The following is a 22,623-nucleotide window of genomic DNA, read 5'->3' as shown; positions in this document are numbered from 1 at the left end:
ATATAGTAATGATTATAATCGTCAGAGTAATTAGGAGTAATTTGATGACATCATATTATTAAATTGTGTATAATTACTCCTTAAAACACCCTATGTTTTGGGCGTTGCTACATATGGTGCATGCTACAGTTAGCAAATTTCTAAGAGCGGAGACTGCTTTAACAAGAACATTTTTGGGCAGCGTGACTTCAGCACCCCTGGCTGAGAAGCACAGACCCATGTCTAACAACAGGGATCACAAACTCAAACACTGCAGCAACAATGCAGATGCATATACAATGCAAGCTGTTTGACATCGAGACAAAGAGACAGAGATGGAGGCGGTTACAAACAACGTGCAGGAGTGAAAGCGTAGACTGACTGTATGCATAATTATTAACAGGTGAGGGATAGTTATGTGCAGTCACGAACAATAAGTCACCTTAACTGCTTTAGCATGATGCTTGGGGGACCACACGAGCCTGCCTCCTTCGCTCGCATCCACGAGCGCACCGCCCCGTCGGCACCTCCCCAGCCAATGGGAGACCGCGCGCGAGGTGACTGGACGATCCATAAATGGCTTTTTGGGGAAAAGGTAGAGGGTTCTTTTCTCTCTATCTTTTCCTTTGAGTGGACTCTGGTATCCTATATTTTTGTTGGTTCTTTCGCAGCGCGAGTGTTTCCCCCCCTTGCACGGGACAGGGCTTGCAGGTCCTCCACACCCACGGGTTCGCTCCGTTTAGTTTTTGGCTCCGTTAGACTCACTACACCGGCACGTCGGTTCATTCATCCTCCCGCTGCCGCTCCTCCATCCGAGTCTTCTCGCCGACTTCACCGGCTTTTACACTTTGTCCGCCCGAGACTACCGTTACCGTCCGTAACACCAACAGCCTGACACAAGAATGGTCATGGTGAGTAGATATTGTAGAGTAGCCTACAGCCTTTACATCGTACAGATGTTTGTTCCGTTATATTCTGCAACCATTCGGGCTTTAATGTTGGTACCGCAGCAGGCAGGCAGGTAGCGCGTACACATTTGTTTTGCTTACACCAGACGTAGCCTATCGATTTACATACGATTTAAAAAGACTAAACCAGATCGCGTTCTTAGGCTACACCTGTACGGACAGGTGTGTGTGTGTGTGTGTGTGTGTGCATCCATTCTCATATCTTATTTAAACCCCAACAAATATGAGTTATCAACATAGGAGACAATTTTGTTTTTCGTCAAATTCTGTGCTTTTTAATTTTAAACGATGTAGTAGTATAGTATTCACAGACTGAATAATATCCTCTAGAATTCCTTAAAGATCATTATCATTGACAAAGGCTGTGATCAGCTCTGTGAGTATGCGTGTATGTGTGCGTTTTCTGTGTAAAGGAAAAGAGACGAGAATGAGATGGGCTGTACACATGTAAATGTGCGAAGGATTTTAACATGCACCCAGTAATGGATAATTTATATACACAGGGCTGCGCAGGCATCCTATTAGGCCTAGCATAACGCCGGAGGCTGCAATCACTCCCCCAGAGCTCTGCCCTGCCCGGCTCACTCAAGCACAGACCTCAGCAGCGATTGATTGCTTTGCTGGGATTCAAAAAGCCTTTTCTCTGCCAAACCGGGCTGAGGCTGGCGTGTGCCGGCGAGGGCTCAGAGCCAGCCGGAGAGCGAAGGTGTTAACACCGAGGGGAGGGGGAGGTGAGACCGAGGGGCTGACAGGCAAGCCAAGACGCCAATCACAGACTGTGAAAGGGAGGCGGGGGGGGGGGGCGCACGGGGCGGGCTCTGACCTTCCAGCGGAGCAGGCGACTGGGCGGGTGGCTGTGGGGAGGGGAGGGGAGGGAGCCTTGCTGCAGCCCAGCACTCTCTCATCCAGGCACACCATTCTCCTCTCAGCATCTGTGGAAGAAGGCGGATGCTTGCTCCGTGCGCCTCTAGTATGCTGCTCCCTGCTCGCCGCTAAGACTCCAGCAGAAATCTGGAAGAGAGGCATAGTGAGGAAAATAAGGAGACGGTATCAGAGGAGAGAAAGAGAAAGAGAGTAGGGGATTTTTCTTTGCTGAGGCGTTGCTGTAGCTGTTGTGTGAGGAAATAGAGAGAGGGAGAGAGAGAGAGAGAGAGAGAGAGAGAGAGACCACGGCTGGCGTCTCCCAAATGGAGTGGAATGGGTTTAAGATGGTAAGGAGAGAAGGCTGCAGGCAGCCTGCCACTATACTCCGCTGTACATTGTTAACCATTGTTTTCATTTCGGGCAGCCTACGGTGGCTCGAGCCGGTTGTAGAAATACTATCACTCACAGTCAGTACGTAAGACTCTTTCAGCGCAGTGATACCGTAAAACTCTCTGTTTGTGCAGAATGTTAAGTTCCTTCATACAGGGAAGAGGGATGCAGCAGGGGGTTAGACTGACGAGGTTTGTGGGCAGGATGAGAAACGGAGGGGGACAGATGGAGGGACGGAGCCAGTTATCATGCTCATAGAAGAGGTGTGGAGGCAGGAGTAGAGGTAAGCAGGGATGGGGAGAGGAGCGGAGGGAGGGAAGGGTTAAATCGGGGAACAGCACCCATTTTATCTTGAAGCCAGGGCTGTAGGTGTCCCCCCCCCCCCTTCTCCTGCCTTTGCACCACTCTGAGATATTTACCTGCGTATAGTGCTGCAGCAGAGAAACAGAATGACCATTATCGATGCTGAATGTACTGTGAGGTGGGAGGGGAAACTGGACTTTTGTGCATTTTGTATTCATGTATGCAAAGTAGTCCTTGTTAATTATATGAGTAGACATGTTATCCGTCATGCTGCTTGTGTGTGCACAGTGTGAGTTTGCGTTGTCCATAAGTTGTGCCAGAGCTGGAGAAAGATGGAGTAGGTGTGTTGGACGCACGCCTGGATTGCAATAGATTGTAATGCTGTGCGTGCTGCTAAGTTTTGAAACGCTCATGTGAGTGTGTGCGAATAGGACTGTGTATTCTCAATTTTGCGTTTCGCACAGGAGTGTCGACGTGAGAGAAATCATAATGACCTATAAGTTATCAGCTTCATGAGACTTTAACTTTGGATCCTTTTATCCATTCATCCAAGAGAGGTTGACTAACAAAACTAGCGGCCATATTTTGTCCTCTTGTCGTCTTCACCTGTCATATAAGACAGAGTTTAATTTAATTGCCGATACTGCGCCACCACTATAGAGTCAATACAATTATTTTTGCATTCTCAATGCATCCTTCTGTTTTCAAAATCTTGCCATCCACAGAGTGGACTGGCTCACTTGTGTGTTTGCACAAAGAACAGTGGACATTATTCATGCTGTCGGCAAGTAAATGTTTGATTGTTTGCGCGTTGGCTTCTTTCCATTAGATGCAATCAAAATGCTAATTGAAACGAAGGCGACTCCCCTGTTTGGTGACTCGGCTAGTGACGCTCGCTGGTGTGCCGTCGTCTCCCTAGGCTAGCAGCCTTGTGTACGTGCATAGATGGAGGGGCCTATAGCAGGAACACATGACTGACAATGTGAAAAGGCGGGCGTGAACGCAGAGAAAGAGTGTTCATTGTTTATACCGTATACACAGATTGTGGTGGTAGTATTGTGTAGAGAGGATGGAGGGAATGGACACAAAGGGAGAATGAGAAGGAGAAGGAGTGGGGGAAAAAAGTAAAAAGTCCATCAGTATTAGATTGTGTATGAGATTGCACCATAAAACCTCCTGATGGGAGCCAGTGGGGGACAGGCTATCATTCCTCACACACACACACACACACACACACACACACACACACAGAGATACACACAAACATAGAGTGGCTCTAAGACCCTCAGGCAGAACACCATGAGCTCCAAGGTTACACATCAATGCTAATGAGGGGTGTGTGAGGAATTTATTAGCGACAGTGCACCGAGCGAGTGTGTGTAGTGATTTACAGTACATGTAATTGGAGATCAGAGAAACACCAGATAAGGATAGGTGCTTGGATGTGCATTCCTGGGGTGATTATAGGTCTGAGGGACAATGAAGACGATTCGCGTGAGAAACGATGGATGACGAGCGACCGAATATATATTGAAAGTAACAGGACAATAAAAGAAATGCTACTTTATCAGTTTAATTACGTGATAGCCTGTGATGGGTTGTGTATGTCTGTGTTATCGGTTCTGTGAGTTTGCGTGTGAGTGAGTGAGTGTGTGTGTGTGTGTGTGTGTGCATCCGACTGACGTGTGTCCAGATGCAGAGTGACATGGTTAACTGGAGCCTGATTAAACACCAAGCAAATAGAGTCCCAGAGAGAGAGGAGGAGGAAGTGGTTCTGACACGGGACCGATTGGCTCGTAATCATCCCTCCTGTGTTCCGATGCTCAAACATTACCTCTTTAGAATATTTCTGTAGGTGGGTGTGTCACCACGTATGTAGACGAACAGGCCTTTAACTGTTTTGGATGATTCTAGTAGAAATATAAATTCCTAGTGTTAGCGTGACAGAGGAATTTAAGCTAAACCTGACACTAAGTTGCTCTTTTCTTCTTGTTTCTCACTCACATTAATCTTATAACATTTAGCTTCTGTTAAATAAATTGCTCAAAACACTGTAATTCCTTCACCATTCGCCGTCTCTCGCGACGAACTAACAGCTAACGAACGGAGACAGACCACCCTGACTAGCACTCTGTTGAGATCTTCATCACAGAAAAATAAAATCGAAGCATTTTGTTTTTACTTCCTTCACGCTGTTCTCTCGGGCCCAGTGCGCTTATTTGACTGTAGAAGGAGTTTTCTAAATGGTTTAATGGCTCATTTGATGTGTGGTTTTACTGAGCAGCAGAGAAAAAAAGATCTATTGTGATGGAGGTTAAAAATGCATGTTGTGGGTTGACTTGCTGCTTGTGGCTGGTCGTGCATAGTTCCACGGCGTGTAGTGTAAGAATGTCTTAAAATGGACTTTCATGAAATAGACTTTGTCGAGGGAAAAGAGGTAAACAGTCGCTAAAGTGACGGCCTTTAGCATTCTTATGCTTCGTGTTACGTGTGTATAGTCGGGGTTGTGCTGCCATTAATGTTTGATCAGTTTTTTTACATTCAGAGTTTGCACTGCACCCTAACGTCCATAATAATAAATGGTAAAATGGTCACATTGTGTGTTTGTGTAGATGTATGTAGTTGTTAATTAATATGCTTGTGGGAAGACATACATTACATGTTTAGTGTGTGTGTGTGTGTGTGTGTGTGTGTGTGTGTGTGCATCATACTGTACATGTCCCCTCTAGCTTTAGGTAAATTAAGATTTGATTTGTGTGTAAATAGACTAAAAATCGTAGCGGACATTGCTTATTTTGAGCGAGTGCATTATGCAGTCTCAGTATTTTGGTGGTACAATGTCTGTATGAATATCGCAAAAATATCTTATTGTCTTTAAATGTCTTTTCCACTTTCCTTTAAACAAAAGCTCGATGGAAGCAGTTAATGAGCCAAAAGCCTGTTTGAATAAGAAGCTGCTGTAACAATCTCTGTCCCAATTAGCACGCTTTGGTTTTTAAATATTCCTTTTGTGTGAAGCCTAAACACACATGAAGACTCACAAAACGGTCCCGTTGAAAATTTAATAGGCTTCCGCAGCGATTTCCTTCATTTATTTAAAATGTGTCTTTTTTCCCTCGCTTTTCAGAAAGCTGGAAATCTGAGAGGCATGGCAAGGCATTCTGCTGTGAGGGGAGCAGCATTCACAAATACTAGACCTAATTCCTTTGGCAGCCGCTCAAACTGCTACAGACAGACACATAATCAGCTGGGGAGTGTTAGCGCCTCAGCCCACTAGCAAACACAGGACCGAGCCCTTGTTGTGCATCGCTGCTTTTCAGAAAAAAATATCCCGACGGAAAATACAGTGGGAGGAAAGAGGTATTCATGTGTATATAGCTCTTTGTTCAGTCAAAGATACAGAAGGAGAGAGGAACACTGGCTTTCTTAGCTACTTTACCTCTCTCTCTCTCTCTCTCTCTCCACTGTACCGTGTGTGTTTTGGTATTCATACAGATGTTTGGATTTGAGTGGCAGTTTCTCCTGCGATGGGGCACAAGCGGCTGACTCATCTCATCTGCATTTTGCATCCCAGGAAAGAAAGAGAACAGAAAGCAGTGGCAGGCTGTGTGTGTGTGTGTGTGTGCACGTTGCCTGTTTGGCTTTGCCAGCTTAACTGGGCCCAGCGCTGTTGCTGTGTGATGTTTAAAGGACGTTTCAAGGTCATGCTTTCGACAATCCTCGCCGCCTCTGACATATTAAACATTTATGCATTTCTGTAGCCAGATGAATTATAGATCGTACATGCAACTCAACATGCTACAAAATGGCACCATTGTGGATGGTAATAGACACATTAGGGCCTACAAACACAGCATCTCGGCTCTGTGCAGTATACCAAGACACTTGGAAATCCCACAGCGGGAGGAGAGGGGCGGTAGAAGGTCCATCTGCAAGTCAGTTGTGGTCAATGACTCATAAAAATCAGGGCCACTGCACGTAAAGATCATAATACTGCAGCTGACAGCCTTCATCTCAAAAGGAACCTGGTGAATTAATAAGAGAAAATGCAGGCGAGGTCGATACAACTTGTCAGTCATAGGTTTGGTTTGCCTTTTTGACGTAGCACACGTGACACCAGAGGTAGCCAACCAGCTACATCCACTGGCACTTATCAGGCCTTAGTTTGAGATAGTAATTCTGATAATAGAGGTGTTTTTCCCAACAGGAATATGGATTCTCGCAGTCAATGCATATTCCCTTCAAATCGACAGGAACGCTGTCCTTCCTACACAGTATAACTAGGGGGGAAATGGAGGGAATGTTACATATGATGCTTATCAAGACCGATAAAAGTCAGCAGCAAGCATGAACAGCATCTGTCAAGTAGATATCGGGAGGCAGAGAGAGAAAAAGTCAGAAAGGGAGCGAGAAAATGAGAGATGTGCGCTATCTCCTGGTTGCACGGCTTCTCCGGCACACGCTGTCACACTAAGAACGCAGTTGCAGAAATTTTCCATGGCAATCAGCCGCCGCCTTCTATATGTTGCCCACATGCTACAGTATACGTGCAAGGAGAGTCTCCTGTGGGCATTTTCAATTACTCCGCACTGTACGGCGGTAGGGGGGATTAATCTGCTCGTTTGAATGCACGCCACACTTAATGGTTTAGCTGGTGTGCCGGCGGGCCTCGTCTGTCAGCTGTGCCGGTATACATTTAGGCTTTTGTGTCTCCTCTCCTGTCTTCCTGCTGCAGCAGGAGCCATCTCTAAATTGCACCACTTTCACATCACGGTATACTGAGATTAGATTTTCACAAAAGATGGGCTCACTATAATTTCTCAAGTCAAACTCCAAATTGATTGTGTAATGACTAGTACAAAGCAACTTTATAGCATTTGGAAAGTGACTGAAATAGTTTAGCTATTGCACTTACAGCATATTAAAAAAAAAAAAAAAGCATGAAGCAATCCGTCTTACGGGTTGATTGATGTAGCTGAATGATTCAAATGACACTGAGCTTATAACTATACCAAAGACCAAGAAATGAAAATACGGATGAAATAATTAGATATTTCACGATGCCGCTCAGCATAGGAGGAAGGTTGCCAAGAGATTTGCCAGAGGACAGATATGAATATTTTAGCTCGTCTGTCTATCGGGGACGTAGTAACCCTCCTCAACATCTACATGTAGTTTCGAGTTATTCATTGACTCCATCAAACTGTTCACTCATTAAGACAGATGACGGACGGCTGTCCTTCTCCCTTGCAGCTATTTGATTACATGAGCTCCGGTTCAGAGCTGAATCAATAACCAGATTAGCGAGGCACACACACACACACACACACACACACACACACACTGACATACACGCAGCCACACCCTCACACAGTACAAAATGCTGTGGGATGAATTCTCGAGTATAATGGTCGGTCTATGTCTATGTGATTTAGCTCTATGCCTTTGCTGCAAGGCACACGCACACACACACACACACACTCACAAGCAGGCCGTGTCTGAGATGCAGCTGATGGGGGGGGGACAGTGATTCGATTAGGAAGAGCTGTGCCTCTGCTTAGTAGCCGGGCCAGTGTTCCTCTCTCTCTCTCTCTTGTTCTCGGTGTAAGTGCTGTGCTGTGGGTTTTGTTCTTATCGTATACCTCCAGGCTGCTTATAGCTTTTTAAATACCTGTTCCACAAAGCCAATATCACCACTTCCAGCCTCAAACGCAGTTTTAATTAGAAACTCCTACTGTGAATTATAGAGAAGTACTGAGTTCAGTCAAAGGAGTTTACAAGTTCTTATTCAGGTGCTCAAGGAGAATATTCTTTGAGGCGTCCTTTGGGGAAGTTGCTTTAGCCAGTTATCTTGTTCTTTAAGGCCTTTTTTTTATACCTAAAACAAGCATCTGTAGGCTGGAGCAAGCGAGTAATGTAATTTCTAGTAGGTTACAGTTGCACGACACTGCTGAATTGCTTATTTCTGACCTGCTACATGCAGGTGGGCACAGTAACGATGTGTAGTTGGGTTGTTGAGTCTGAATCTGTGTGCATTTGTGCGTGTTTGCATATGTTTGTTTACGTACGTGCTGGTGTATTTTAGTGTATTTTGCTAAAGATAGGAGACAGCTTCACTAAAATGGCTGGTTGCCTGCACAGGTGCGTGGCCGCAGTCACCTGCCAGCTACTTGTGGAGGTGGTGTCCTCGCTCATGACACACGGTGCTGACTCAGATGGATCAGCCCGCTCGCTCCCCGTGCCTCTCGGCCTGTTCCTGCGTCCTCCATCCTCTGTCCCAGCCCAGCTAAAAGCAACTTCAGCTCACCACGGAAATGAGCACTGCATGGAAACACAAGCTATTCCCTGGAATGAAATCTGGAAATGTTGCAGGTTTCTGCCATCGCAGTGCTGTAGACTCGGTTGCAGTGTCACTTTATTGAGAGTTAAAGTAACTAGGTTAGATATGAACACAATCATGGCAAACATGATCTCTGTGTTATGACAAAGGAAGACAGAAAGAGAAAAAGGATGCAGCATGTAGACCCCCTTCTCTGTTTTTTTTTGACGGACAAGGATGTAAACTACAACTTCACTGGTTGTCAGAGGCATATAACAGCAAGGTGCTAATTCTAGTTATGGCTAAAGAAAATTAGAGTTTCTCTGAACATGTACACTCACTCACACTCTGGGGCCTCGAGTGTTACTTGAGAAAGTTAACATTAAACAACAGGACCAGATTGGCTGACCCCTACACCCTGCATCAATAACCAGACATTTACACACCGATACAGAAACCAAGCGTGCACAGTAAAGAGAAACTGAGGGTGTATACATCTTTAGATGCCTATAACAATCCTGCAGAAAAAGGTGCTATTCCGGTATTGGCAACAGCTGCCTAAACTGCAAAGCAACCCAAAAATATTGGGTTTCAAAGATGGTAGTGTTCAGATGGTTACCTACAAGTTCCAAAAACGTGCGAAAACAATGTCTAACCTCAACTATCTCGCAAGAGTTTCGCAACTTGTGGGCTACCTTCTAGTCACACCCTTCAGAGATGGAGAGAAAATCTTGCTAATAGTTTGCCAAATACTCATGGTTAGCAGAAGGCTAAACTATTAAACACTCTCTCCACCTCTCTAATAATTTTGCCTATTAGCAACATTTTCTCTCCATCTCTAAAACTCTTTGTTGATATTGTAGCTCGCTAGAGCCTCGAATCACAGTCAATCACAGTCCTCTCAAACGGTATGCGCAACACAGCAAGATGACATTTTCAATGTGGAACTTAAGCTTGCTACTTTGTGGTGGTCTGTGTTTGCCTCTAGTCTTTCCTTTGTCTCACTTCCAGCTAACACCGTGATGTAATCATGATCTCGGCACGAAAAGGGTCTATTGGCAGGGTTCTTCCCGTCTCTCCCGCTTCGTTTTTACCCCTTTTCTCTTACTCACGATACGTCTTGTGCATGCCTTCCATCCACAGAAATAAGATTAATACTTACTGAATAGGCCTTATGTTAGATAGATATCATCTCCACTAAACCTTTAAGTACATTAATGATGTTTAATTAGGATAAAATCCAATGTAGGGGATGAGACGATGATTTAGCCTCTTTAATCCACCAAAATGTCCTAGCTAAGGGCTTCGACGGTGATCACTCCCATCCGTCACACCCAGGGATTACAGCAGGACAGACAGCGATGCACAGCGGAGACATCTTGCTGATTTGACTGAGCTGGGAGCAGAGATGCTGGCTGCGGCAGCTAGATCCGGCACAAAGGCTGGCAAGCTGTTGATGGGGATTTGATGCTGTTCAAGGGAAGGTTGCTGTTGGAATGATGTTGCTGCGTTCACTTGCAGCTGAGGATTAGATAGAGAAATAGGGGTCATGGGGCATCAAACGAGGGACTGCTCCTGGCACCCGAGTGAAACTAGGGGAACTGTGATGAGGACCGGGGAGGCCAGGTTAGGGCTGGGACTCAGGGACAGGGACTTGGGTTGACAGGCAAGGCCAGGCCTTCAATTCCAAGGCCTGGTCCCTGTGCTCCAGGCTTCAGCCAAACAGCTAGGCAGGTGTCCAGCTGATCTCACACCCCCACATAGGAGGAACTGCAGAGCCCCAGTCACTGGAGCTGCACAAATTGAAGTGTCATCTCCAGAGTCAAGATGCTCACCAATTTTCTGCATGCGTTGGTGCAGAGCTGGGATTCAGCCAGTGGACAAATGGCTCTAGTTCCGCCTACAGTTTGGCTGAGCAAAGGAGGAGTGTGTGTGTGTGTGTGTGTGTGTGTGTGTGTGTGTGTGAGTGAGAGAGAGAATGTGACTGTGTATATATGGAGCACTGCAGGTCATTGTCCTTGAAGGAGGGTCTGTCTTTTGACTGCACACAATGCAGCATGAATCACTTTTTTGAGAAAAGTGTTTTAACTAAAGATAATTAAGGGAAATAATGTGAATAGAGTGGAACAAGTTACATCACTTCGGTTATCAACATTGAAATGCAAAATGTGCAAAATCCTGTTGTGCCAGATTCTTAAGCCTTCAGAAAGAAGCGAAACTAGCGGAGCAATACATCAGATAATTAATACTTCAAAATAAGAATCTTTGCCAAAAGAATCCTCCTACGATTGGGAAATATAAATCTTGAGGTTATTATATAGATGCTGTCTGACATGCCCTTCGGCAATTGGCTGTATCCTGTCATCTCCTGACCTCTGAACTTACGCAAGTTTGTGCCGATTACCCAGGGACAGTGAGGGAGTGTGTGGGAAAGCTGCAATCGATATCACTGGAAGACTGAAACATCACAAACGAGAAAGAAGAGAATAAGGGAGTCAAGCCAAAGTTAAATGAAAAATTGCTTACATACACGTCTGGCGTGGTCTGGAACATTTATTATTCCGAGTCACACAGAGAGAAAAGAGGTGCAGGAGGATAGAAGAAGAGAAGAATCCATTTGGTAAAGTAGATGCAGATCGATGAGACTGGAGGCAGGCAGGCCAGAGTGCAACAGGGGAGGGGTGTGTGTGTGTGTCTGTGTGTCTGTGTGTGTCGTTGAGTATCTGTAATGTGTCTCTGCGTGTGTGTGCTTGCGCGCATGAGACGTCCCAGATTACTTTCCCTGATTGATCCGGCCCAGCATCCGTCTGACCTGCAGGACATTTCAGAGCTCGGAAGATGCTGTTGGAGGTGGAGAGATGGCGAGAGAGAAAGAGAGAACGAGAGAGAGAGACGGCCAGGAAGAAAGGGAGAGGAGAGAGAAAAACAAAAAATCGATTGCGCAGAGAGCATTACAGGGAGCTCGACTGACCGCGAAGCTGAGCTAGTAAAGTCGTATTAATCTCTTTGTGTCTCAGTCAGTTTGATAGGAACTCCAATTCAGTATCACTTTTGGGGAAAGAGCGGGAGTTTCAGTCTGAGTTTAGCAGCATGAGGTGTGGCTGTTTAATGGTAGCGAGAAAGAGACACATGGCACAAATTGTCTGCATAATATGTTGCATTCACGTGTCTCATCGGACAATACATTTGAATTCAGTGATGTTTTCTATCTGTCATCCTATTTTCTCATTTTAACAAGCCAAATAATGTGGAATAAAAATAATGAAGATAAGACGCACGGGGCATAAGGAAATCACTAAAAATATCTGAAGCAAGATGGTGAGGCGCAGTCTACCAAGTCAGATGGTTGCATGCTGGCTCCATTTTGTAGCTGCCAGGCAGTGTGTCTATCAGTGGAGAGATCCTGCAGCATACTGTCTACTCCACAGTCTCTCCAGCCTCCATCTATCCTGGCCAAGTCAGGTTAAATTGATTGTCTAAGCTCTGTAAGAGAAGGGGCAGGGAAGCCTGCGCCAGGCCAGCAATATAAAGTGCTGGTTTTACAGTGTGAACGCAGCAGAGGAGTGACGAAGGTGAACAGGACAGGAAAGGAACACATAAACTCCTTGGTAGTTTACATTTTTAGCTTGTGCCGTCAGTGACATACGACTGAGGAGGAGAGACAGAGATCATCTTTGTGTGTATAGCGTAAAAGAAAGACTTGTAAAAATGGATTCATATACAGTACATCTAAAAAGAAAGCTGCTTGTGCCTTTGGTATTTTCGACTGTTAAGAGGAAAACAAATGTTTACTCCCCTTTCTTGCTGAAGGCGGATACGGCTCGTCCCATTGGACTGCAGTACCTAGACACCATTGGCCGAGAGCCCAAGGAGACAGGAAGCACTTTTGTGGCATCAAATATTAATGGCGTTATAGAGTGTATCGATTATATAATACGTTCTCCCAGCATCTGAGCACCGACTGAAATGTATTCCCTGAATAATTGAAAATGTATCCATGAGCGGTTTTTCATCTCAATGGTTGGTGAATGTAATTGCATTGCACCCTTCTTCCAGTGTTATTTGAGATTTTATCAGAAGACGCATGTGTGTGTGTGCTCATGTGATAAATGCGAGGACGGCGAGAAAATGAATAAAGATGAAATTGTGTGTGTGTGTGTGTATGTGTGTGTGTTACGCCTCAGACTGTGTTTGTTTTATTGAATGGTTGAGCATTGAGTATTGAGCACTGAGTAGAGCAGAGACTTAAACGCACTTCTGAGAAATGTTATATTCCCTTCTTTTCCGACATTATGCTCTCTTGCACTATATGCTGACTGTTGAAATGGAGACTCGTACATCTGCTCGCTGCTTCTTACATTTTTATCACCACATTTGTACATGCTGCGATTACACTGCACTGTCTGCGGCACACCATTCCCTTCCACCGCCGCGACATAGAATGACGGCTCTGCAGAATGGGCGAAGAAATGCTTTTGATGTTTCACCTCTGCCTAACATTTTCTTCTTTCAGGGTAGCTTTTTTCGACTTTACATTTAACAGCATGCTATACAGTGTGTTGTCCTCTTAATGAGATGAATGTTGGTCCACCATACTGTATGTGGTGGCTTATAGCTTGGGCACCTTAGCCTCAGGGGTGTAGCCACCCCTGGCGCTCTTCACTCTTGGCTCTTTTCAGATGGTTATAAATACACCTCAATGGCTTTGGCACACCTGCATGAGGTTGTCCTATCACAGCTAGAGTATGTTATACTATATTAGATTTGAAATTGAAACAAAACCGTATGCCTTTCACCAATTTGTCCCAGTCTGATTCACACAGTAGAAAGTGTTTGGTATATTTTACACAACCTTTATTCAACAGTTACCCGTATGCCCCCACCAGACTAAAACAAAGCTGGCTCAACTTGATGTTTCTCTAGGATCATCCCCAAAATATCCCAATATTCACCATCACCTGTCAGCTAGCAGAAATGATATTCCCTGTCCTCTTTTCTCTCCTGACCTCCATGCCCCTCTGCATCCTCTTTTTCCCTTTCAAGCTGACAGTTCACTCTCATTTAGACCTCCATTATGCATTTCTGCACAAGTTTACAAGACACATTGACAACAGAACATGTACAGCCTCTTTCTCTACTCCCCCACCTCTGTCTCCCTCTTTCTTTTAAGTATTGGAAGTGTCTTCCCCATTACTCAGCCCTTGCCTTTTCTTCCCCCTCCCATCTGATCCCTCGCTCCCTCTCTTCATCTCGCTGCAGGAGTAAATGAAGGCAGAGGTCATCCCTCCTCTCGTCCTCCTCTCCTGCTAAATTGGCTGCTTGTAGCATCCATAGATAGCTGCAGGCATTTAAGCCCCCTGCTATGGAGAGCTAGTGAACAGACTTCCTGCTCATTTGTGGCATTTCTGTCTCTTCAACCACAGGCTTGTTTACCCACAGAGAGCATGAGGGAAACCCTCATTATAAACTCTGCCAAGGTCATTGCAGTCACCACACCAATCTGCCAGCTCCAACACACACATGCAATTATATTCAATCAATTCTCAAATGACTAAAACTGACTGAAAAAGATGGAGGAATAATAGCTTTATCCCCATTTCTATCTCAGCATATTCCATTTTTCAGCATGAAGAAATCTTTCAACAATTTGAGTCATGCGGTTTTTCCAAATCTACACCATCACCCCGATTCTTCCCCCAAAGACAAAGCACTCACTCATCTCAGCAGTCACACTAACCAAACCAATCCCGAGCCGCCCGTCTTTGTTTTAGTTTGACTGGTGGACCGTTAAAGGTGTAGCTGTGATTTTCTAGTGAGCCGCCATTTTCCCTGTCACACCCCAAATCCCACCACATCCCTAACCCTGTAAAGTGAGCGTACGATGTTGACGGTGCGTCCCTCCCTCCCTTGTGCTCTGCTCCATAGGGGTCGACAGAGACACAGTGGCGTCAGGCAGAGCTCCCACAGCTCCAGGGCTGGGCAGAGAAGGGATTGCTGACACAGCCAAAGATGGTAAGGAGACAAATGGATGGCCCAGCCATTTTACGCACCCATGAGGTAATATGATCCGATATTGTACTGTGTTTACATAAATACGCACTGGTTGGGGATGCTGCTGACTGAGACAGTTGGAACTGGAGCAGGGATTGATGGAGAGACGACCGAGGGTTGCAAGGGTGGAAGAAGTAGTGCAGAGATGAGTGAGAAGCAATATTCAGCTGCTGACGTGTTCATCCATTGTATTTATATGAGAACACCAATAAATAAAATGCTTATTTCTCAATTTATATGTATTAATATGTTCATATTTTGTAGTATTTTTACTACATCCTTTCAAATTAATTGTGCTGTTTAGCTTTCATTAAAACATGCTGCAACCGTGGGCATTTCTAATGGGTCTTTACTCCCTTGCAGACACTCAAGTTGCTCACTGGTATAATTTGTCCTTTGTTGCCCCCTTTCTCCTGTATTGCGCACTCCAGCACTCATTAAAAATTAATCTGTCCCCCCATGCACTTTGCTTTATAGCAACTGTAGCTTCAGCATTGTTTGATTCAAGCCAAATCACTTTGTCATTCTTAAAGGGACAGTGCTGTCAGATTTGGTGGCACCTAGCTGTGTGGCTGCAGAGTGCAAACAACTGAAAACCCCTCCGCTCACTCCTCCCTCTCCAAGACTCTGGGCCTCAGTGTGCAAAACCTTGACGGCGCTGTTCGCCTTGCTCAGAGGCCATCCTTACCTAAATAACACTTCTTTAGGAGGAACTGAAGTCAGGCGGCAGCTGGCGGTACCACGGTTTTGCCCTCTGCGGCTCATGTCACAAGCATGTCACGTCACAAGCATGTTGAGGAACCACGGAGGCCTTCGGGTAACATAAAAACAAGAAAGCACAACGGTCGTTTCAGGAGATTTATACACCAATGAAAACAGTAAGCATTTACTGTTTCCATGTTATGTGTTCAACAACTGCACACTGACCATGTATTACTTATACTAGCTAGAAGCCCGGTGCTGGCTCTGCCTCCTGCATGTGTAGAATTACATCGTGAGTAGAAGAAGCTGTATCTCGAGGCTGAGATCTTGAGAGGGCTGTGTGTTGTACCAAATCAGCAGGACAGTGAGCTCTGTCCACACTCGGCTCCTCAGTGGGAGAGCAGGGGCAACCGAGTGTTCACAACCAACATGAAGTGGACTGCCGAGCAGCACAAATGCTGGTGGGCAGGGACAAGGAGAGGAATATAATTGGCCACTGGGACTCGGCAGGTCCCTGTTAATTAGAGGCAGCCATTTTGGTGGAAAAACTCCTCAGAAAATGTCCCATGGAGTTGAAAGTCTCACTGACAGAATGGAACGCAGCAGGGAACGTAAACAGATTTAATAAGGCCCTCTCCAATCAACTCTGTTATGGCTAGATGCTATTCTCTCCTTCCTCTCCCTCTCCCCCCTCTGTCTTTCTCAGTCTGTCTCTGTGTCTCTGTTGTGGTAGAGCGGTGAGTGAGTAGGAAAGGATACTGTCAAAAGAACAATTTGCATGCAGCTCTCATCTTGAGAGCTTTTAGACATCTCCCTGTCTGTTTTCTGCTGTGGATTTGGGCCATTGTTCTCTGTGCATGTAAGTGTATGCGTGCGTGTGAGTGTGTGTGTTTGAGTATGGGCTTTTCCACTCTTTGCCTATGCCACACAGTGTGTGTGTGTGTGTGTGTGTGTAAAATGAGAGGATGGAAGGACTGACATTGTTGCTGTTGCTCCTAAACACTTCGATGGAGGAAAAGAAGAGCACTAGATAATTAGAAACGCAGCCCTTTATAAGATCCTTCTAAAGTCAGAGAAAAGATGGCCCCTCTAAGATGCATGGCATTTTTGGTATAGGTATTCCAAATTCTACTTGGATAAAGACCAGTTTTTTTAAACTGCTCTGATCGTCACATAAAAATGAACTGCACACCATTTGACTTTTCTCAGTCAACATTTTGATGGTGGTGACGTCACTGTTTTATTATATTGATATTAGTATTAATAAGAGTGTTATTTGGTAACTAAAGAGTTATTTGTATGCCCGCTTTTCCTCAATCATCGTCCCTTCTTACCACTACACGCAGGTAGATAGATAAAAGTAAAGTGATTAAACGCATTGTAAATGTCTAAAATGGTTTTTTGAAAACTATTTCCGGACAAACTGGGAAATTTTTTAATTCTGCTTCGAGATATATTATTAGAACACAGGTCCAGTCTTTTGATAATCCAGAAATAGAGCGAAATACGACTCGTGTGCCGTTTTCTCCTTTGCTAAAACCAGCCCTGCTTCCAAGTGCAGCCTGTCTGCGTGTACTTAGGAATGGTTAAAAATAGACAGGGAGCTGAATGGTTGAGCAGGGGAAAGGGAGAGATCTGAGCGATGACTTTAAAAATTTGATTGACTCAGATTAAAGAATATTTGCATCTTAATTTGGGTTACAGCATGTTCAGGTCATTGCAGTGCTTGTGCATCATTATGAAGGGCAACTTTGTGTGAGTTTGTGCTCAAATGGACAGGCCTTTTTTCTAGTAATTTGCAAACATGTGTTACAGGATCTATTATCAGTGGAAGAGGACACTGAAAGACATTCAAAAGATAATAAACATTCAGTCGACAGTCTGCTTACAGCCTCCTGGTCTGGTTCGGCATGAGTCAAGATAGAATCGCATCCATCTTCTTTTTTTCCGTTTTATCTTCCCACCATTCAGTGATTAGATTTGGTGTTCTCCACTCTTTCCATTTGCAAAACACTGACACTCCCTGCTCCCCCCCCCCACATACACACTCACACATATATGCAACAAAAGCTATTAATTCGATCAAACAAATGTTTTTTTATGCAAATGCATGAATAATTTCACTTCACGCATTGCTTCTGTTGGAGAATAATGTTCGCTCAGAATAAGCATTTCTATTATGTATCAGAGTGCTCTGGTAGAAAAGCAAAGTGCAACCTACCTCCCTCCTCCGACTTTTGACTCTCACACTCTTTCACCTTTTTTTTTTTTTTTTTTGCTGTTCTCACACACTTACACCAAGCTCAAAGTTTTTGCAACACTTTGATCCTGAGGTGCTCTGCAAAACCAGATATGAAAACCCAAGGTTCTCTCTGCCACAGCAGCAGCATCAGCAGTCAAATAGCTAGCTGAAGGGCCCCTGTTGCTGCACTCTCCCACAAACCTCTGCAGCTATCAGAGAACCATTTGGAGACTCCTCTTCCCGTCTTCATGACTATCTATCTGTCTCTAGTATTTGTTGTTTACACCCTTTTACATGTATAGACCCTTTTACAGTCAATGTCATCAAAAACATGCTCGAATCAATATTCCAACAGCTGAGTGACCGTGTTAACCGAATGTGTCGGTGGTTGCTCGTACTATCTAACAGTTATGAGTATGTGTTCAAAATGTATTTAAGGATTTTATGAGGACACCTAATACTACTCTTTACCAACTGTTGCTACAAGCAACCACAAACACATTCGCCTGGACGGCGGCATCTATGCAAGCTATTCTACGTATTGTATACCGCTGGACAGATCAATAAAGCTCGTGTTTGTAGCGCACATTTAAAAAACTCAAACTCAAAACTGTGTCATGGTATTGGACGTTCTCTACATGACCACAGATAGCATAGCTGCAAGTGTCTATGCTCGTAATTTCTCGCTAGTGTAACTTTACATGCTTCCATCAAATACGTGATTCCACTAAATAGTGATCCACTTGCCAATATATTCTACCCAGTCACTAATAGTATAGGAATGGTAAGTCAATTTGTTTAAGTTGCATTAGCAATCTTTAGTTGTTAATGCCCTCACATAGCTTGACCAGTTATTGCACTCCGATGTACTTCTGTTGCCAAACTGCATTTACAAACTGTAAAAGGGTCTATTTCTCAATGTTTAATGGCCTGTTCTGTGTTTAGTTTGTGGTTCCATACTAGGGTTTTAAAATGTTTTGATAAAATGTTTGTGTCATATGAGAGGCAATTGGTTTTTCACCAACTTGATCATTTGTTGTCAGCATGATTTCTCACAAATATAAACCATCATTCCTAAGCTTTTCAGCATCATGTATAAGTATTTACTCTGCCTTGAAATAAGTAAATCAAACGTTATTAATGAAATACCTGAAAAATCAAGGTACTTCATCACATTGCTCTGTTCCAAACTGAGGGAGAAATATTTTTCTACTATTTCGCTATGACATTCGAATCTCTGTCAGGCAAGAAATAATTGTATGTCAATTCCAAAACAGTGATATATTGTATGTGCAAAGCTCATTTAAAACCCTTCAAATGTCTGGAAACAGGCCTTAAAAAAACCTTTTTACCCAAACTGTTGATTTGACTTTATGCAAAAAGCATGACTTTATGCTTTTTAGAAATTAAATTTTTAAAATAACCACTTTGTCAGAGTCTTGTATGCCTTGCTACATATTAATTGTTCAAAATATTGTAAATAATAGGACAGAGGCCTTTGCTAATGAATGCTATCTCTCTCCTTCTTCCTCCCTGCACTTTCACTCCATGGTTCCTCTCCTCGCCTCTTCCTCTCTCTCCTCCCGCTCTGACCTGCTCCAGATCATCAGTAACATGGAGGCTCCTGTGTCAAATGGCCCCAGCGGAGGAGGCACCACAGCCAACGGGCCGACCACCAACAGCCGCGGCTGTCCCTCGCCCATGCAGACTGGCCAATCAAATGACGACAGCAAGACCAACCTCATTGTCAACTACCTGCCGCAGAATATGACCCAGGAGGAGTTCCGCAGCCTGTTTGGTAGCATCGGCGAGATCGAGTCCTGCAAGCTGGTTCGCGACAAGATCACAGGTACAGAAAGGAGACTGTCCATGTTGCACTCGGATACTGTTGCTTGCGTTTCCCTTTTCATGAACTTGACATGATTTGAGATGTATCCAATAGGTCCCCATACAGGAGCGTGTATTTCACTGAAATCACCTAAACTTAAGTCAATCAGCTGTCAATGACAATATGATGCACGAAATTAAGATATAATGTAATATACTGTGTGATGAGTTGGTAGTCCCCAAAGGCAATTTTGCCAAGGTAAAAAGGAAGAAGTTCAGCACAAAGGGATTTACTATACTGAGCTCATCCAGAGCTGGAAGGGATTTAGATGCTTGCTTTCTATATTGACAATTTTGACTGGCCTGATCCTGGCACTTTAAGACTTGGCTTCCTATTCACTTCAGCATTGAAATATATTTTTATTTTATTACAATACTCAACAAACCACATATTTTAAATTGTTGTTTAATTTACGTTTGTTGTAATAAATTATTGTGTGTTTCTTCACCTTTTTTTTGTAATATTTGCAGTAGACAGTAGATTGGTAGGAATAATAAAATAGTTGTTGAGAAAGACAGCTTACATTACTGTTCACATACTGCTAAAGGATCAAAGGTAGGTGTAGATACAGTAAGCCAAGTAGAGACACACATGTAAAGAATGAAATATGAAATTAATATTTCACTTCGCACGAGTGTACGCAAGCCCCCGGCTCAACACCATTCCAAGCAATTTAAGTGTTTGACAGTAGTCGTTGCATGCATTGTCTTCTAGGAGGAGAAATCCATCTCTGTCCTCCGTGTGTGTGTTCAAGCGCTGTGAGTCAGCAATGCGGCAAAGTGCCACATGTTCTCCAGAGGTGTTTAAATTAAGCAGCACTTCGCGGTGCTAATCATGGCTGTAATCTGGGCGTAGTGGCTGTGTGGGTGGCCACACAGCAGATGGATCAGGGGAGGGGGTTGGTGCGGCTCTGTGATAATGCTCCATAATGGCTTTCATTTTAGATCCTACTTACTGACACTCTTCTCCTGATAATCTCATTAAAGAGCACCAGGCTGGCAGGCAGTGTAGATCACCAAGCCATTGTCAGATAGCAGGCAAGGCGGCGAGAGTAAACACACACATAAATACGCACACATAAATATAATAAATATACCTGAACATAATCACCAAATTAGATTTCCTGTAATAGATTAAGTACAACCAAAAGGCCGATAGCGATGACAATGTTGACTGTAAACCAGAAACGGCCACTAACCCAAGCCATTCCTGCCTCCTCCTCTTCTCTCATTCTTTGAAGCATATTCCGAAGCACTACAATTCCTCTCTAGGACCATCTTCCTCTTCCTCTCTAATGGGCCACAAAATGGAGCCTGTGAGAGTCAGATACACCAGGATAATGGAGGACGGCGTGTACAAAAATAACACTGGGATACCACATGCTATCATCATCATCACCGTGTTCTCTCTCCTCCCGATTTTCCCCTCAAGTGTGATTTGCCAAGCGGCAGTGAGGAACCAAGCTGATACTTGGAGGGAGTTTAAAAAAACGAACAGAATTGCTGTAAACCTGCTTGGGCCCTAAATGGGGAATGTGAGAGAATGGTAGAGTTGTTTGTTCGCTCACTTCTAAACCATTTAGGGTACTTCTCTGCTCTGCACTACAAGGTCTCTCTGATGACTTAGCATCAACGCAAAAAGTTATAAATAAATCCCACCCTCCTCAATCTCCCCCTCTGGTGTATGCCTGTTTTGCTCTCCCATGGGGGCAATTTCCTGATTCAAACTTTTAGGCTAACAAAGCACAGATCCCCTCTTTTTAGCAGGGAATGCCAAGAGGCTTTATACTCAACTCATTTATATAACAGTCATCCAAATCATTAATAGACAAAGCCAGGTTTGCTAGCAGGAGGGAAAAAGAGAAGGATGGGAGGAAGAGGAAAGAGAGCACCATTTTTTCTTTATAGGCCAATGTATACACCTGTACCCTTTTTCGTCTGTCGTAAATATCTACACATAATGTGTAATTTGACATTTTTATGCGAGTGAGTTAATGCTGAGGAAGGAGAGGATATTTTTTACCATGTTGAATTTTCAGCAGGAAACCTCAGAATGTCTTGAGGGTGGTTAGAGTGTTCTGTAGCTACACATTATTCATATTGATGAGGATATTAAGGCCCTCATTTTCTATTATGCCGTGTGAAGTGTTTGAGGAGTACAGAACAAAAGTTTTGTTTTTGAATATTTTATCATTACAAAATTGAAGTATTTCGCCAAAAAAATTCACGGATTTAAGCAGACTTTTTTGGTGTACATTTTGCAATGTAGAGTACTTTTGTGTCGAGTGTGCGGCCTATCTGACCTGTAAGTCTTTGCTGATAAGGTGTGAGCATGTACGCCTCTCAGAGGTACAGTAGGAGAGACATACAGGTCCTCAGCTTCCTGCGGACTTGCTCTTGTCAGCTCCAATGACGCCATCGCGGCGTGAGGCTCGGGTGGTTACAGGCAGGCGTAGACACTCCGGCTCCGTCTGTCACCCTGGTTGACTTCAGCTGGTATAACAGCCACCTCTGGGTGTCTTTCTTGCTCCCCACATGCCTGCCCGCTTGCCTACCTGCCTGCCTGCTTGCACAACTACCTCTGCCTGGTGAGCTCATAACACGGCAGAGACACGCAGGTTAATCTTTTATTAAAGGCTAGTTTACACGCACCTAGCTGCAGCCCACACACACTTGCACGTAAGCCCCAGGCCTCCTCCTGTCTGCCTGTGTACTCTTAAGGAGAAGATGCCTTAAAGACGATCGTTGTTTGAATTAAGTGTATACTATAGTGGCTTTTACATTTGTCCTTCTGCATTCCACGCAGAGAGAATGTAACATGTACAAATGCTCTTTGGCCAGGGCATGATGACTCTGAGACACTGTGGACTATAGATGGTTCCTCTTCTAGCGCTCCTTCATTAAAAGGTTGAAGCTGA

General features: G+C 44.3%; 1 protein-coding gene across 9 annotated transcripts in view; it reads left to right on the top strand.

The window, feature by feature from the left end:
* The window catches only part of elavl4 (ELAV like neuron-specific RNA binding protein 4), a 72,385-nt gene that overhangs the window by 14,742 nt on the left and 35,020 nt on the right, over positions 1-22,623 (top strand). For 5 of the 9 annotated variants that reach the window (XM_031864341.1, XM_031864339.1, XM_031864338.1 and 2 more), the window contains 2 exons: positions 14,749-14,880; positions 19,421-19,667. In XM_031864341.1, coding sequence (XP_031720201.1) covers positions 14,749-14,880; positions 19,421-19,667 — 379 coding nt within the window. Of the gene's footprint in view, positions 1-41; positions 891-1,819; positions 2,159-14,748; positions 14,881-19,420; positions 19,668-22,623 lie in introns of those variants that run through there. The other 4 variants (XM_031864342.1, XM_031864340.1, XM_031864345.1 and 1 more) reach the window with 3 other exon arrangements.

Source organism: Anarrhichthys ocellatus, unplaced genomic scaffold (assembly GCF_004355925.1).
Source record: "Anarrhichthys ocellatus isolate YVR2014 unplaced genomic scaffold, GSC_Weel_1.0 scaffold30, whole genome shotgun sequence".
In the NCBI taxonomy this organism is placed as follows: domain Eukaryota; kingdom Metazoa; phylum Chordata; class Actinopteri; order Perciformes; family Anarhichadidae; genus Anarrhichthys; species Anarrhichthys ocellatus.
This window is presented reverse-complemented; position numbering and strand designations above follow the sequence as displayed.